The sequence below is a fragment of the Mizuhopecten yessoensis genome, unplaced genomic scaffold, assembly GCF_002113885.1.
Source record: "Mizuhopecten yessoensis strain PY_sf001 unplaced genomic scaffold, ASM211388v2 scaffold11175, whole genome shotgun sequence".
Lineage (NCBI taxonomy): Eukaryota > Metazoa > Mollusca > Bivalvia > Pectinida > Pectinidae > Mizuhopecten > Mizuhopecten yessoensis.
Genome location: NW_018408917.1, coordinates 1048710 through 1061446, shown reverse-complemented (window position 1 = coordinate 1061446; position 12737 = coordinate 1048710). Strand labels below are relative to the sequence as shown.

Below are 12737 nucleotides of genomic sequence, written 5' to 3'. Positions count from 1 at the left end.
ACCTAATCCCATGACCAGTATGACAATAAAAGTGTTTGTGCTATTAAACAGAAGGGGAAAAAGGTTTTAAGCCGGTAGATTTACCAACGACGGATTCATTCTCTTGTCCATATGTATGTCTTCATTTTTAAAAAAAAAAAAAAAATGTTGGGAATCCGGTTTTCTCACTTGTTCGTGGATTTAATTTAAACCAAGGCAGATAATGAGACTGATAATACGACACGAACTATCTAATAAAACCTGTTTAATTAATATGTACTGTAATTTGAGTCGTTTAAATGCCAAAATACCCCATGTGTTTGACACATGTCAATGGAACGTTACAATTAAGTAACAGTAAAAAAACACTGGTACATGCATGTGTAAATGTCGGTTGGGTGAATCTGCTGTCTATTTTTGTCCTTCTTGTGGTACATTTTTTATCTTTGTACTTTTATCAAGAATACTTGAGTAGTGAAAGACCATACACAAAACGAGTACCAATGTTAATGACATTAAAAGCCTCAAATTGGTGATTGTCGTTCTGAAATTGTCTCGCGCGGATAATCATGTTCCACAAGATGGCGTCTTCCAGTAATTCGGCATGCCGGATTTTGCATTGTTTGTGATAATTTAGACACTATTTATGAAGATAAAGTAATTATAAAAACGGCATCCGTGTCTTCAAAACCCCAATATCCAAATTACATCGCTTGGTAAGTGTTTTACACATAGTATAGAAAGTGGTCTACTACTGGAGGGATGCATCTCATTGTGGAAAAAAATACGAAAAGATGAAAACGCCGAAACTTTGGCGAAATACATCAAATGCCATGTAGACCTATGTCAGGACTTACTGCGTTTTTGGAACGTATAAATAAACAGCAGTAGAGTATAGCACAAACAAGTACTAAGCATTTGCCAATCAGAGCAAAATCCTGAAAGCAGTGTGTTTTAGGCAGGAATTGCCACCAATGTTAATTTTAAACTTTAACAGAAAAGTCAGTTTGCAATCGCTTTTTTACTCTTAGATGACAGCTAAGTAACTCCTATCGTCATTCAATGACGCCTATATATGTTACCAGTTTCTGTTCCTCTCTTTTTATAGCAATTGAAGGTACGCTGTGATATCCACTTTAGTCCAGAGGTGAAAATATGTCGTAGACAAATGTTTACTACATTTTTTTGAGATTTGCATCTAACTTTTTTTTTTAAATCAACTACACTAAATGTTTTACATAGGGTATTTTTTTGTGGTTTTCTAAGCTATTAAAAGGCAGTAGTATTCTGTAAAAACACTCTTAAAATAGTGTAGGTTTACAATTTGTTTTGCCATGTTTTCTTCAACGACCTTCCAGAAGTAAACTAAGTGCTTACAACTGATGGTTTCAACAAATTGGTGGTAACCATTGTATGCATGCAGAGAAATGTGCAGAAGGTCATGATCAGGGCACGGAAACACAGGTTAATGCAACAAGCCCAACAATGATACAAGGGAATTATCCATATATGAAATCTTTGAATCTTTAATATTCATGATACATAGGGTCCTTTTTCAAAGCGTCATGAACCTACATCAGTTGTCAACAGTAATCAATGTCTGAATGATAACATGTTTTGTGTATTTTAGAATTAATGACGACTACGAGCGTTTGAGATGTATGCCCTGTACAAACAGATACACCCTCCCACAGGGATCGAACACTGTGTCTACTGTAACTTCTTCAACACGTCGGAAAGAAATCTCGTCATAGCTGCTGTGAACCAGCTCGATGTGTACAGACTGATTCCAGAAGTTGATGTAAGTTTGTCAAATGATTTAAACTCAAAACAAGTTATAGGTCAATTCATGAATGATTGTAAGTTTTTCAAAAGATTGATGATTGATCAGTCGTAAAATTAAAAAAAGGTGAAAGAATTAGTCATCAAAAATAGATACTTTTCAACTTACGAGTAAAGCTGTTTGTTTAATCAGTTTTCAGTTCTGTTCCAAATATGGAGAACTCCTAAAAAGTTTTCATGTATTGTTCAAACCATGATCGATCATAGAAAATCACAATCAATTAGCTATAGTCAAATTAAAATGACTAATCATTAATTAAATCAAATAATTGGAACAACAGTAAGGTCTGAGTATAATTTCAGTTAATGTACTGATGAAATCAGGCGTATATCCACACAGTTGTGGATGAACTTCTCTGATATCAGTATTCTCCCTTTGGCAATTATTAAGTCCACCTAAGTAGTTCCCCTGCATCTTTAATAGACCAAATTGCATATATATGTCAAGTCAACGACAAAAGTTGATAAAATTGATAAATATTATGTATATAACAAGTTTTGACAAGTGTTCAAATTATGCTCCCCCTCCCACCATTTTTTTTTTCAAGTCTGGATTCCAAGAAAAAATCCAAGATTGTGTTGTTAAGGTTTTCTAACTTTATATACTTAATTCTTTATGTATACTAGTGCTGTTCCATTGACTGATTATAACCATAGCTGATTGATTATGCAGCCAATTATAATCAATCATTTATGAAATTCAATAATTATTTAATTTGTTTTCTTTTATTCATGTATATATATTCATCTATCAAAAAAATGTTCAGGCAGTTGTTAAAAGAGAAGTTTAATATATGATAAATTGATTTCTGGTTAGTAAAAGCTCAAAGGGGAAGGTGTATAATTATAAAAAAGGTTGAAAGTATCGTTGTAAAACCTATACAGTTTTAGTGTTAGCATAGCAAATTAAACACTCTCATGTCGAATCATAACTGACCTTCAGTTATGAAGGAACAACTGATTCCCGACACTAACTTAGACAGCAAGTACCAGCTGGTATTCATTTCGTTAGTTTGTAATAATGCTATAGACCTCTACACTTTTATGTTCTTGCATTAAATTTGTAATTAATTCCACATTTCAGGATGTTGAAAGTCCTGACAAATGGACAGGTAAGTAAACTTGGCTTCTTCATTACAAATCCTCTATGTATGTATGTAACAAACACCAGTATCTTGTGCTAGAGTCTGATGTAAACTAGTAAACAACATATACTTGCTCACCTTTTGAAATATCATCAGGGAAATTTCTATTGCTCAAAATTGATATACAAACATATATAAGTTAAAATGTCATCTTTTAAGTTGGTCTTTCCGATAAATCATAAGATCTTTCAGTGGTTGGGAATATTTAGTCAAAGGGTCCAAAATAAGGAACATTCCTTGGGCTAGGGGGCACAACTCTACCTTCCTTGTAATTAAAAAGGTTACTTATAACATGGTTATCAAATGACACTTATCATATCAATAGCATTAGGATAATGTTTCTGATTCAACGCTTTCTTATTTTGCCCAATTTTATAAAGACATCAATGAGGTATGTTTTGGTGAATTTTGTCAATTTGTTTCATCAACTAGAAAAATATTTTGGATTTCTTTTAAGATACATTTATAGTCCCCAGTGTCGCACTGATGATTTTTAACGCTGTATCATTATAGTATTCTACAGTCTAGGTTTCACGATGTATGTTTAATTACTTATCAGCCTCCCCATCATCTCGCCATCTTAACTGGTACCTTTATCTTTCCAGCTTTTCGCTAAAATATATCTCCTCCGCATCCCCCTATCTGTCAAGTCAAAAGTTCAGTATCATGCATGAACTTTTTCAAAACTTTATTCAATCTGGAACCTTCACTCCTGTCATACAGCTCAAATTAGTTCAAACATTGAAAGAAGAAGTTGTTTGTTTATACAGAAAGCAAGAGAAAGCAGAAACTGGAGAGCCTGGCGACGTTCAGTCTGTTCGGAAACATCATGTCAATGCAACATGTCAAACTGCCGGGGGCACATCGAGATGCTCTTCTCCTCAGCTTCATGGACGCAAAGGTAAAATCTGCCAGCCAGAATAACATTAAGGATCTCTGTTCCACTGCAGGCAAAACGCTACATAATTCCGCTGTCGTTTTTCGTATACACATCTTGTAAAGTAATTTAATTTAATTTTGTTTTGGATGTAAATGTAGAGCAGTTGGTTATAATGACATTTCCTTTGACCAGGTAGCTAAACCTGTTAGAGAGACTATATTAATCTGTGGTCCAGGGTTTGAATCCAGGTATAACCCGGCTGAATGTTTTACACTCGGAACACTCTTATTGATCATATGTCTATACAATGTATTTTGTTCAAATTTCATCTTTATTATTTTTTCATAAAAGTCCTGCAAGGTATGGTTTTCTGTTCAGAAATTATTTATGAAAGCTAATGTCATGCTGAAAAAGTAGTTTCCAATGTGTATGAACAGTTTTAGGCAATGGTGTGGGGATCCTTCAAAAATATTAAAAAAATGTGTCCCGAAAAGGCCATCTAAGCTTTATGGATGCCTACACAATAGAACATATAAACACTACTCCAACAATGTTAGAGGTTTAACACGGCGAAAAATTTTGACAGGCGCTGCGTAATGGCAAAATCATATCCGATTGAACAAAGGCCGACCAGCGGCCTCTCATGTTATGGGAGTAATATAAACACTTGCCAGTAGTCTCAATTATAGAAGTGACCTGAGCTGAGACATATGTACCATAAATACAGTCTATAAAAAAATTTGCAATCAAATATTTATTCTAAAATCATTTTGAGGTTAAACTTAAAAGAGAAATGTCTTAGTGATACATGTATCTTGAAAAAAATATTATGTAATTTGTGTACAACGAAGATTTCCAGCACAAAACAAAAAAGTACTGACTTGTTTATATACTGTGAGTTCTCACTCATTATTATATGTGAAACATCAGTCTTTTAGTCATTAAATAAAGGAGTAATGAGCAGGCAAAGTATAAAAAAAAACTACCCATGGCTAATTGTTTTTTGAAAGGGGATTTTGAAATGGACAAATGTGCCTGGTATTTTCTGATGAAAACAATTTTTCTTCATCTGAGTTGTATTATAAAACATAAAGATTGTGTGTTTAAATTGTTTCCAGCTGTCAGTGGTGGAGTATGACCCAGGAACACACGACCTCCAGACGACCTCTCTCCACTACTTTGAGGAATCTGTCATGAAGGTAGGTTGTTAATTTTAATGGTTATCTCCCTTCTTTCACTGTTTATGTAGTGACTCACAAAGTGCAGACTTGGTTTAGAATGATTGTTTTAAAGTTTGTGATAATATACAGATTTGCTGACTTTTTTGTCTTGTCATTAAAACTTACTTCAAACTAATTATAATTTGACAGAATATCAGGTATGTTTTCGGTAATTAATATTGATAGACTTAACATGTCTGTTTTTCTTTATTGTATCGTTACATTTTTTCTGACCATTAAATGTTATTTATACAAGTTTTCTCTAATGTTTTTTTAATATCTTGAACAATTTTGATCATTGTAAAATAGTTAATTACCTATCGACAACCAGCACTTCGATATATACTTGTAGGATGGTTTCTCTACAAATTATGATATTCCGACAATTCGAGTGGACCCTGACGGTCGATGTGCAGCCATGTTGATCTATGGGAACCGCCTGGTAATTCTGCCGTTCAGAAGAGATGCCTTGATGGAGGAGACTGACAATGTGGTTGGTGCAAGGTAAACTATATAAATAAGTAGTATTATGTCACCCTGGTAAAATACTAGCTTCTTCCTACCAAGTTGACTAGAGAGATTTTTTCATTTTTTACTTGATAGTGTGTCTGACTAGTAAACCAGAGGTCCTTGATTCAAACCACAGTGGAGCCATTTAAAAGAAGGACCTCTGTGATCATGACGTGCATAATATAGAATATACAGATTTTATAAAGTTTGCCACTGGAAACATTTTCACACAGCAATCAGTTAAAAAAAAGTTAAAAAACAAACATTTGTACTCGCAAAAATTTCCACTTTTATGGTTCATTCTTTTATCTCTGTTATTTTGATGTCCAGCTGTTACATTTTAAGGGAACAAGATTCTGCCTTTGTTTTTTAGCAAATCCCCCATCATGTCCTCGTATATAATTGACCTGCGACAGTTTGATGAGAAGATCCCCAATGTGAAGGACTTCCAGTTCCTACATGGTTACTATGAACCTACTGTCTTCATCTTGTATGAACCGCTACAGACTTGGGCTGGGTAAGTAACTACTGTGTACCAGTATTGTACTAGTTGGTATTATTTCTGAACTTATTTCTGCAAAGTCAGGCTCATATGAAAGCCAGGAAAATTCCCTTTCCAATGATACCAAGTTTACAAGATTACTCATCAAATGGTTTTGTATGCGTTTATATATATATGCGTCACCCTGGTATAATACTAGCCACTTCCTACCGACACGGCTAGGGAGAATTTCTCTTTGGATCATTGTGTAGAGCATTAGACTAGTAACCAGAGGGCCCAGGTTCGACTCCTAGTGGAGACACTGAAAAAAATAATATTCTCTGTTACATTGGCACCAACATAAGGACCCGGGAATAGGGACAAAAATACTCTGTGATACTTTTACAAGAATCTCTATGACCCCTGGAAAACTCGGGACAATTTCTTTCCTTCAGGGGGAGTATGTCACCCTGGTAAAACGCTTGCCAATTCCTACCATCTTGGCTGCATGTCTATTGATTCCCATGCATATGCACAAATTTAGGGAATATGTAATTAGTTTTTGAAAAAGAAAAAAATGAATGTTTTCGGAGACTGGTTCTCCTGCAGGCAAGTGCTTAGTATGAAGCTACAGTCAAACCTGTAAATGTAACCACACTTATTAAGATATCACCTGTATTAAGAGACCATCTCCATTAAGATACCAACTGTGTTAAGAGACCATCTGCATTAAGATACCAACTGTGTTAAGAGGCCACTTATAATGGTCCTGATTGTTGTGAGTTTTGTCTCGCCGCCACGAAGTAGCAGAGGCGTGACTAAGGTGTTGCTTTTCCGGCGATGGCGTCAGCATTAAGTTTCTGCGTTTAAGTTAGTTTCATTAACAGTATAACTGCTAGACCAACCAAACTTGGACCATAGATGCATCTTAGCTAGTACCTATCAACCAATGCATCAAAGGCTGGATGCGGTCTATTGACTTAGTCAGCATCTCCATCAACATTAAGTTTTTGTGTTTAAGTTAGTTTCTCTGATATGTGCATTGATGGTCAAAGCGGGGCACAGGCGAGACATATCAATCTGAATGGCTTGTTGTGAGTAGACCATCTGCATTAAGAGATCCTTTCTTGACTTTCCGCTGGTGGTCTCTTTATATAGGTACAACTGTATAAGTACTTTTAAGTTGGCGATTCATGATCATTATACTTCAATATTTTCAATTTCAACACATTTTATTGACAAACAGAAGTCACCAGGATTAGACATCAGGCGTTGCCTATATAAGTCCCTCCCCTACAACAACATCCTCTGGTGAACATAGTGTTTACATATTTAAGATATTTACATTTTAGACAAATAAAAGGGAAGTAACTCCTCCAAATAAGATTGTTTAATAGTGATGTGTGAAGATATTTTCATTGGGTTGTAGACGTACCGCAGTGCGAGCCGACAGCTGTAGCATCGTGGCCATCTCACTTAACATACAGGAACGAGTCCATCCCATCATCTGGTCACTGGCCAGTCTTCCCTTCGACTGTCATCATGTAATGCCTGTGCCGAGGCCCATCGGAGGGGTGATGGTGTTAGCTGTCAACTCCCTGTTGTATCTTAACCAGAGCGTGCCTCCCTACGGGGTGGCCCTCAACAGTATCGCTCACGCCAGTACAGCATTCCCTCTAAGTATGTTTAATTCAAACTTTTGGTTTTATTTTGTTTAACGTCCTATCAAAAGTTAAGGTCATTTTAGGAAGTGTAATTAAAAGGTCTGCATGCTCACGAAATATTAAGTATATACTGTTGTAGGACTATTTATTGCAATTTGAACTCCTGAAAATCAGAAATTATTAGTGAAATAAAAACTTACATCCTCAAGCAGACATGGTATACAAATTGCTATATCAAAAGTCAAAATTGGATTTTTTTTCTTTGCTTCATCTCAAAACCATGGATTTTTTGTTCAGTTACAAATAAAGCAAAGGTAGAAAAAATGATTGTTTTTGTACATCTTTGGCACGTACACTAAGTTATTAAACATAAATACGTAATTGATAACATTTTTGTAAGCAAATTGTTCCAGAAAACAGCAGAAATCGCATGGTGTACATAGTCCATTCAAAAGGATGCACTGCCTTGTTGTCAAGGGTGATAACATTACATAACTATTAATTTCTGGTGCTGCAATTTTTTCGTTGTTTTACGTTAAAAAATGTAAAAATGGAAAATTTAATGGTTTTCCAATTGAATACCATGAATATTTCTCTTGTTTTGCAGAATATAACAATAGTGTAATTGGCTGTTGTATTTATTTAAACACTTTCTTGAATTTGAACAACAAAAATGTTGCATTTGTATTTACCAGACACATTAAATGATTGTCAAATTTAATGAAAGATTTTCAAGCATAAAATCCTATTATCCTGAATTGCAAAAAAACACAATTTACTGTAATATAATGCTTGAAATTGGATATGTTTCTATGGAGCACTTGTGTGTTGACAGGATCACAGGAGGGAGTAAGGATCACACTGGACTGTGCTGAAGCTGCATTCATGTCTTACGATCGACTCATCCTGTCTCTTAAAGGAGGCGAACTGTAAGTCCTATGTCTGATTCATCTTCACAAAAGAGTGATTTATAAGTTCCATGTTTGATCAATCTTTCCTCTTGAGTGAGACAAACTGAGTTCAACTATTTCCTTATCCTCTCCCTCAATGAGGTGATTGTAAGTTGTTAAGTTGATTTTGTTCTTCAGATAACAGTTGATGACATGGTAAACCTGTCTTTAAAAAATGGTTTTAACTTCTTTGTTTGTATCTATATGTATTATCAGTGTTTGATTTCGGTTGGAACAGATATGTCCTGACATTGGTCGTGGATGGGATGAGAAGTGTGAGGAGTTTTCACTTTGATAAAGCTGCTGCCAGTGTCCTTACCACCTGTGTAAGTCCGAGAATAATCAGACATTTCGTAATGTTGCGTAATTTGTTTAAGTGAACATTTCCTGTGTGTTGAGGAATACTGTGAAAACTTCTAAATTGAAGCTACCAAAGATCCCCATACCACTGCAGAAAACAGTAACTAAGTATGTTTAACTGGGTTTTTTCAGCATTACTATAGCTTTGATAAGTCATTGTAGAAAAGAAAACCATACATTTCCGGACTTTAATGAAAAATGATAAAGATGAAATAAACAAAGTGTAATTAGCAACAGTGTTCTGAGTGTAAAAAGGACACTGCGGGTCCAGACCCGGATTTGAACCCTGAACTTCAGACTGCTTAACTATCTCTCTAACGGATAGAGATACCTTGTCTATAGAAGTTTCCTGGCCCAATTGTTCTATAGTCATATCCAAATGGAAGGTAAGGGGAGATAACTCCATATAGGAACAACCACAGGATCCTTAACTTGCATTAGGGAAAATGTTACTTTATATTTCCATTACAGTGAATAACAATACTTTTTTCCTTATTTCACTTATTAAATGAAAATCTTACTGAACTCATTCGCCCCTGAAATTTCATAATGAAGTATTCCAACCTTTGAATTAGAAGAGTTTAAATGAGTCTTCAGGGGTGAATGAGTTCAACCATTTTCCTAGTTGCAGTTCCTCGGTGATTATCTCATGTTGATGAATATAAATAAGTATTGACAATCTAACACATGTTTATAACAGAAACATAATTTGCGACTGAAATCAAACTGCTGAGTTCAGATAAGATTCCATTTAATGAATTCAATACAAAACTCTACATTGAATTTGACTGAGAATTCATTAAAATTGAATAAGGCTGAATAAGAAAATGTTGTTCTTTCCATACCCTACCTACCCTTTTTTTTGTGCCTACCCTAAACTCTTTTGTCAATTTTCAAGGAGGCACTGTGAAAGTCAAGTTTACTCTACTCTCCTTTATAAACCTTATAAAAAAACCTAAAATGGAACTTTTTAGCTACGTACCCCTAGAAAAATGTAACAGGAAACAAACTGTATTTAGTATGGCCTAAATTTGAATTTATTATTAAATTAAATACAAAACAGATGTGTGTATTGGACGATGGCTACCTGTTACTCGGCTCCCGTCTTGGAAACTCCCTGCTACTGCGATACACGGAGAAGGTGGCTGACTTGGAGCTGGCTGACGGAGATAGCAAGGTAATACTATTGAGCTTTATTCTATAAGGTGTGTCTACAGGGGAAGCCTCACCAATGTAGGAGTGCTTGTAATTTAAACAGTTTATTATTTATTCTAAGTCATTTATTTTCTTCTTTAGTGATGCTTCTGGGTGTTATTATCAGTAAAAAGTGTTATTTTCAATGTTTTTCTGGTAAATTAAATGGTTTGAATTAACCATTTTTAGCTTTATCCCTTTCAACCCTATGTAACTTCAGTAGACTCTGCCATGCATTGATATGGATGAGTCCATTATGGTCTACAGTGGTGAAAGGGTTAAGTAAGATTGCTATCGTCCTAAGATTGACTTGCAGAAAATTTATTTTTAGGAGAATTTGATAAATAAATACTGTCTGGATAGAAAACTGATAGACAATATTTAAAAAACAAATTGGAACTATGAACAATGACTGATTTTGGTAGTTCTAATATTAAATTGTTTTATCCCTTACTTTTTCTCCAGACTGAGCTTCCAACCAAGAAGAAGAAGACAGACGGGACAACAGACATGGGTATGTATGTCAGAGACAGATCCCAAAATACAGCACATAATATTCTGTGTCACCAAATCTAAAAATATAACATGAGGGATCCCTTTTCACCCCGAAATGCTGAGAAAGTCCAAAATCCTTTGTGAATTTTTCTTTGTTGGCGATAGGCAATGAGTTATGTCCCTGGGCCGGATCATACAAAAGTCCTTAAAAATGGTAGTTTTCATTTAATGCATAATGTTCAGCATTCAGGGTAATGGCAACAACTGGTTTACCCGTTGTCAGTATAATGTGAACGGGCGAAATGCTGTGCTCGGTGCGGTGCCTTCGGCATGGTATTTCAGTGAGATAGCACTATAAAGTTGGCATCAGATCCGCACTTATACAAGAAGGCAAGTACACCAACATACCATGCAGCACACATAGACACATGTACGCATACACAATATATATTGTTTCCATACTATTCTTCAGGTCTTCACATAGCATTTAATTATGTGCCTTGTACATCATCAAATATCCAATTGATATTTTGGAGAAAAATTCTGTTGGCATTTTGACTGATTCTTTATTGACTTCAAAACTGAAGAGTTAACAATTTGAAATGTATGTTTCTTTTAATATGACGTGATTTATTTTGTGAAATACTTTTACCATTGATTCATGTTTGGCCAGCCTCAGATGTGACACAGATTGAGAACCTGTATGACCTTGAAGTATACGGCAGCGCAGAGAACCCCGCCGGTACTATGATCACTAGTTACTCATTTGAGGTAAAATAAAATTTGATAACTTACTAAAATTTGAGTGTGGTAAAATAAGTAAATTTACAATATCCTGAAATAACACACTTTGTTTTTCTGAATGGTCATTTCATGTAGCATTATTAAAACAAATTAGCATATGACGGGTTAATTTTTCAAGGTTTTTACCCAAAATTAGATGTAGAAGATATCTCCAGTGGACTTTTGTAAAAAAAATGCAAATTTTCACAAATACTTTTCAATCATTACAACCACTGTCTCGCCGTAATGGTTATTTTCATTTTATGCATTTTCGCGACCATATTGATGACCAGCGAAATCGCGAAAATTTTGTTCCCTTGAAATCGTTCTGCTATCAATAATTCCAAGTTTTACAATATAAACTTAAAAAAGATAACAAAAACTGAAATTAAAAAATAAATGTTATCAATCAGACTTATTAAGAAAAATAACAATTAGCATTTGAAATTATACCAGTTTACCAGTAGGTAAGTAATTTTAGATCACTTAAGACAGAGCAAATTAAATACATTCTCTGATTTGCATTTTTAAAAGGACTATTGCCCAATATGTAATCGTAATTGTTGCTTCTCAAATTGGGTTCGAGACTTGCAATCACAGAATGGAGAAACAGATAAACAAAACAATTAACCTGTTATTTAAGGTGTGTGACAACATCTGGAACATTGCTCCCTGTGGACAGATCGTCATGGGAGAACCAGCCTTCTTGTCTGAAGAGTTCGCAGGCAATCCTGACCCTGACCTTGAACTTGTGACCACATCTGGATATGGAAAAAATGGAGCCTTGTCCGTTCTACAGGTATGAAGTCAAGAGAAAAGTCGCAACATCTTATGAAACATTGTTAGATTTTATTTTAATTAGTAGTTCAAGGTTTTGAAATTCATAAGTAGTTTCTGAATAGTTTTGAAATATTGATAAACTATAAAATACAAAATTTGCTAGGTTCTATGGAAGTGATTTATATTGAATAAACATAAAACCCAATTGGAAAATGAAGTAGCGTGAAAGACATTTTGGCTTGTCATTGTATATAATATCTACAGCGGAGCATCAGACCCCAAGTGGTGACGACTTTTGAGCTGCCAGGCTGTGTTAACATGTGGACAGTGAAAGGAACCCTCCCAAATGACACACCACCGAAGGTAAGCTAGGGACAGACTATCATGGCTGTGATGCCTAGATTTTGTGTTATTAACTTACCAATATATTATGGTTTTGAATATTTCCAAAATA

The 12737-nt window shown here is 35.0% G+C and overlaps 1 protein-coding gene across 1 annotated transcript in view; it reads left to right on the top strand.

The window, feature by feature from the left end:
- Positions 1 to 543: 543 nt before the first annotated feature.
- LOC110467505 (cleavage and polyadenylation specificity factor subunit 1-like) overlaps positions 544 to 12737 on the top strand; it is a 35303-nt gene continuing 23109 nt past the window's right edge. Inside the window, exons 1-15 of the mRNA XM_021524709.1 lie at positions 544 to 695; positions 1610 to 1780; positions 2906 to 2933; positions 3737 to 3867; positions 4965 to 5045; positions 5419 to 5570; positions 5950 to 6093; positions 7487 to 7737; positions 8557 to 8650; positions 8910 to 8997; positions 10095 to 10208; positions 10691 to 10739; positions 11394 to 11491; positions 12147 to 12302; positions 12548 to 12646. Coding sequence (XP_021380384.1) covers positions 1637 to 1780; positions 2906 to 2933; positions 3737 to 3867; positions 4965 to 5045; positions 5419 to 5570; positions 5950 to 6093; positions 7487 to 7737; positions 8557 to 8650; positions 8910 to 8997; positions 10095 to 10208; positions 10691 to 10739; positions 11394 to 11491; positions 12147 to 12302; positions 12548 to 12646 — 1629 coding nt within the window. The 5' untranslated portion in view covers positions 544 to 695; positions 1610 to 1636. The remainder of the gene's footprint in view (positions 696 to 1609; positions 1781 to 2905; positions 2934 to 3736; positions 3868 to 4964; positions 5046 to 5418; positions 5571 to 5949; positions 6094 to 7486; positions 7738 to 8556; positions 8651 to 8909; positions 8998 to 10094; positions 10209 to 10690; positions 10740 to 11393; positions 11492 to 12146; positions 12303 to 12547; positions 12647 to 12737) is intronic.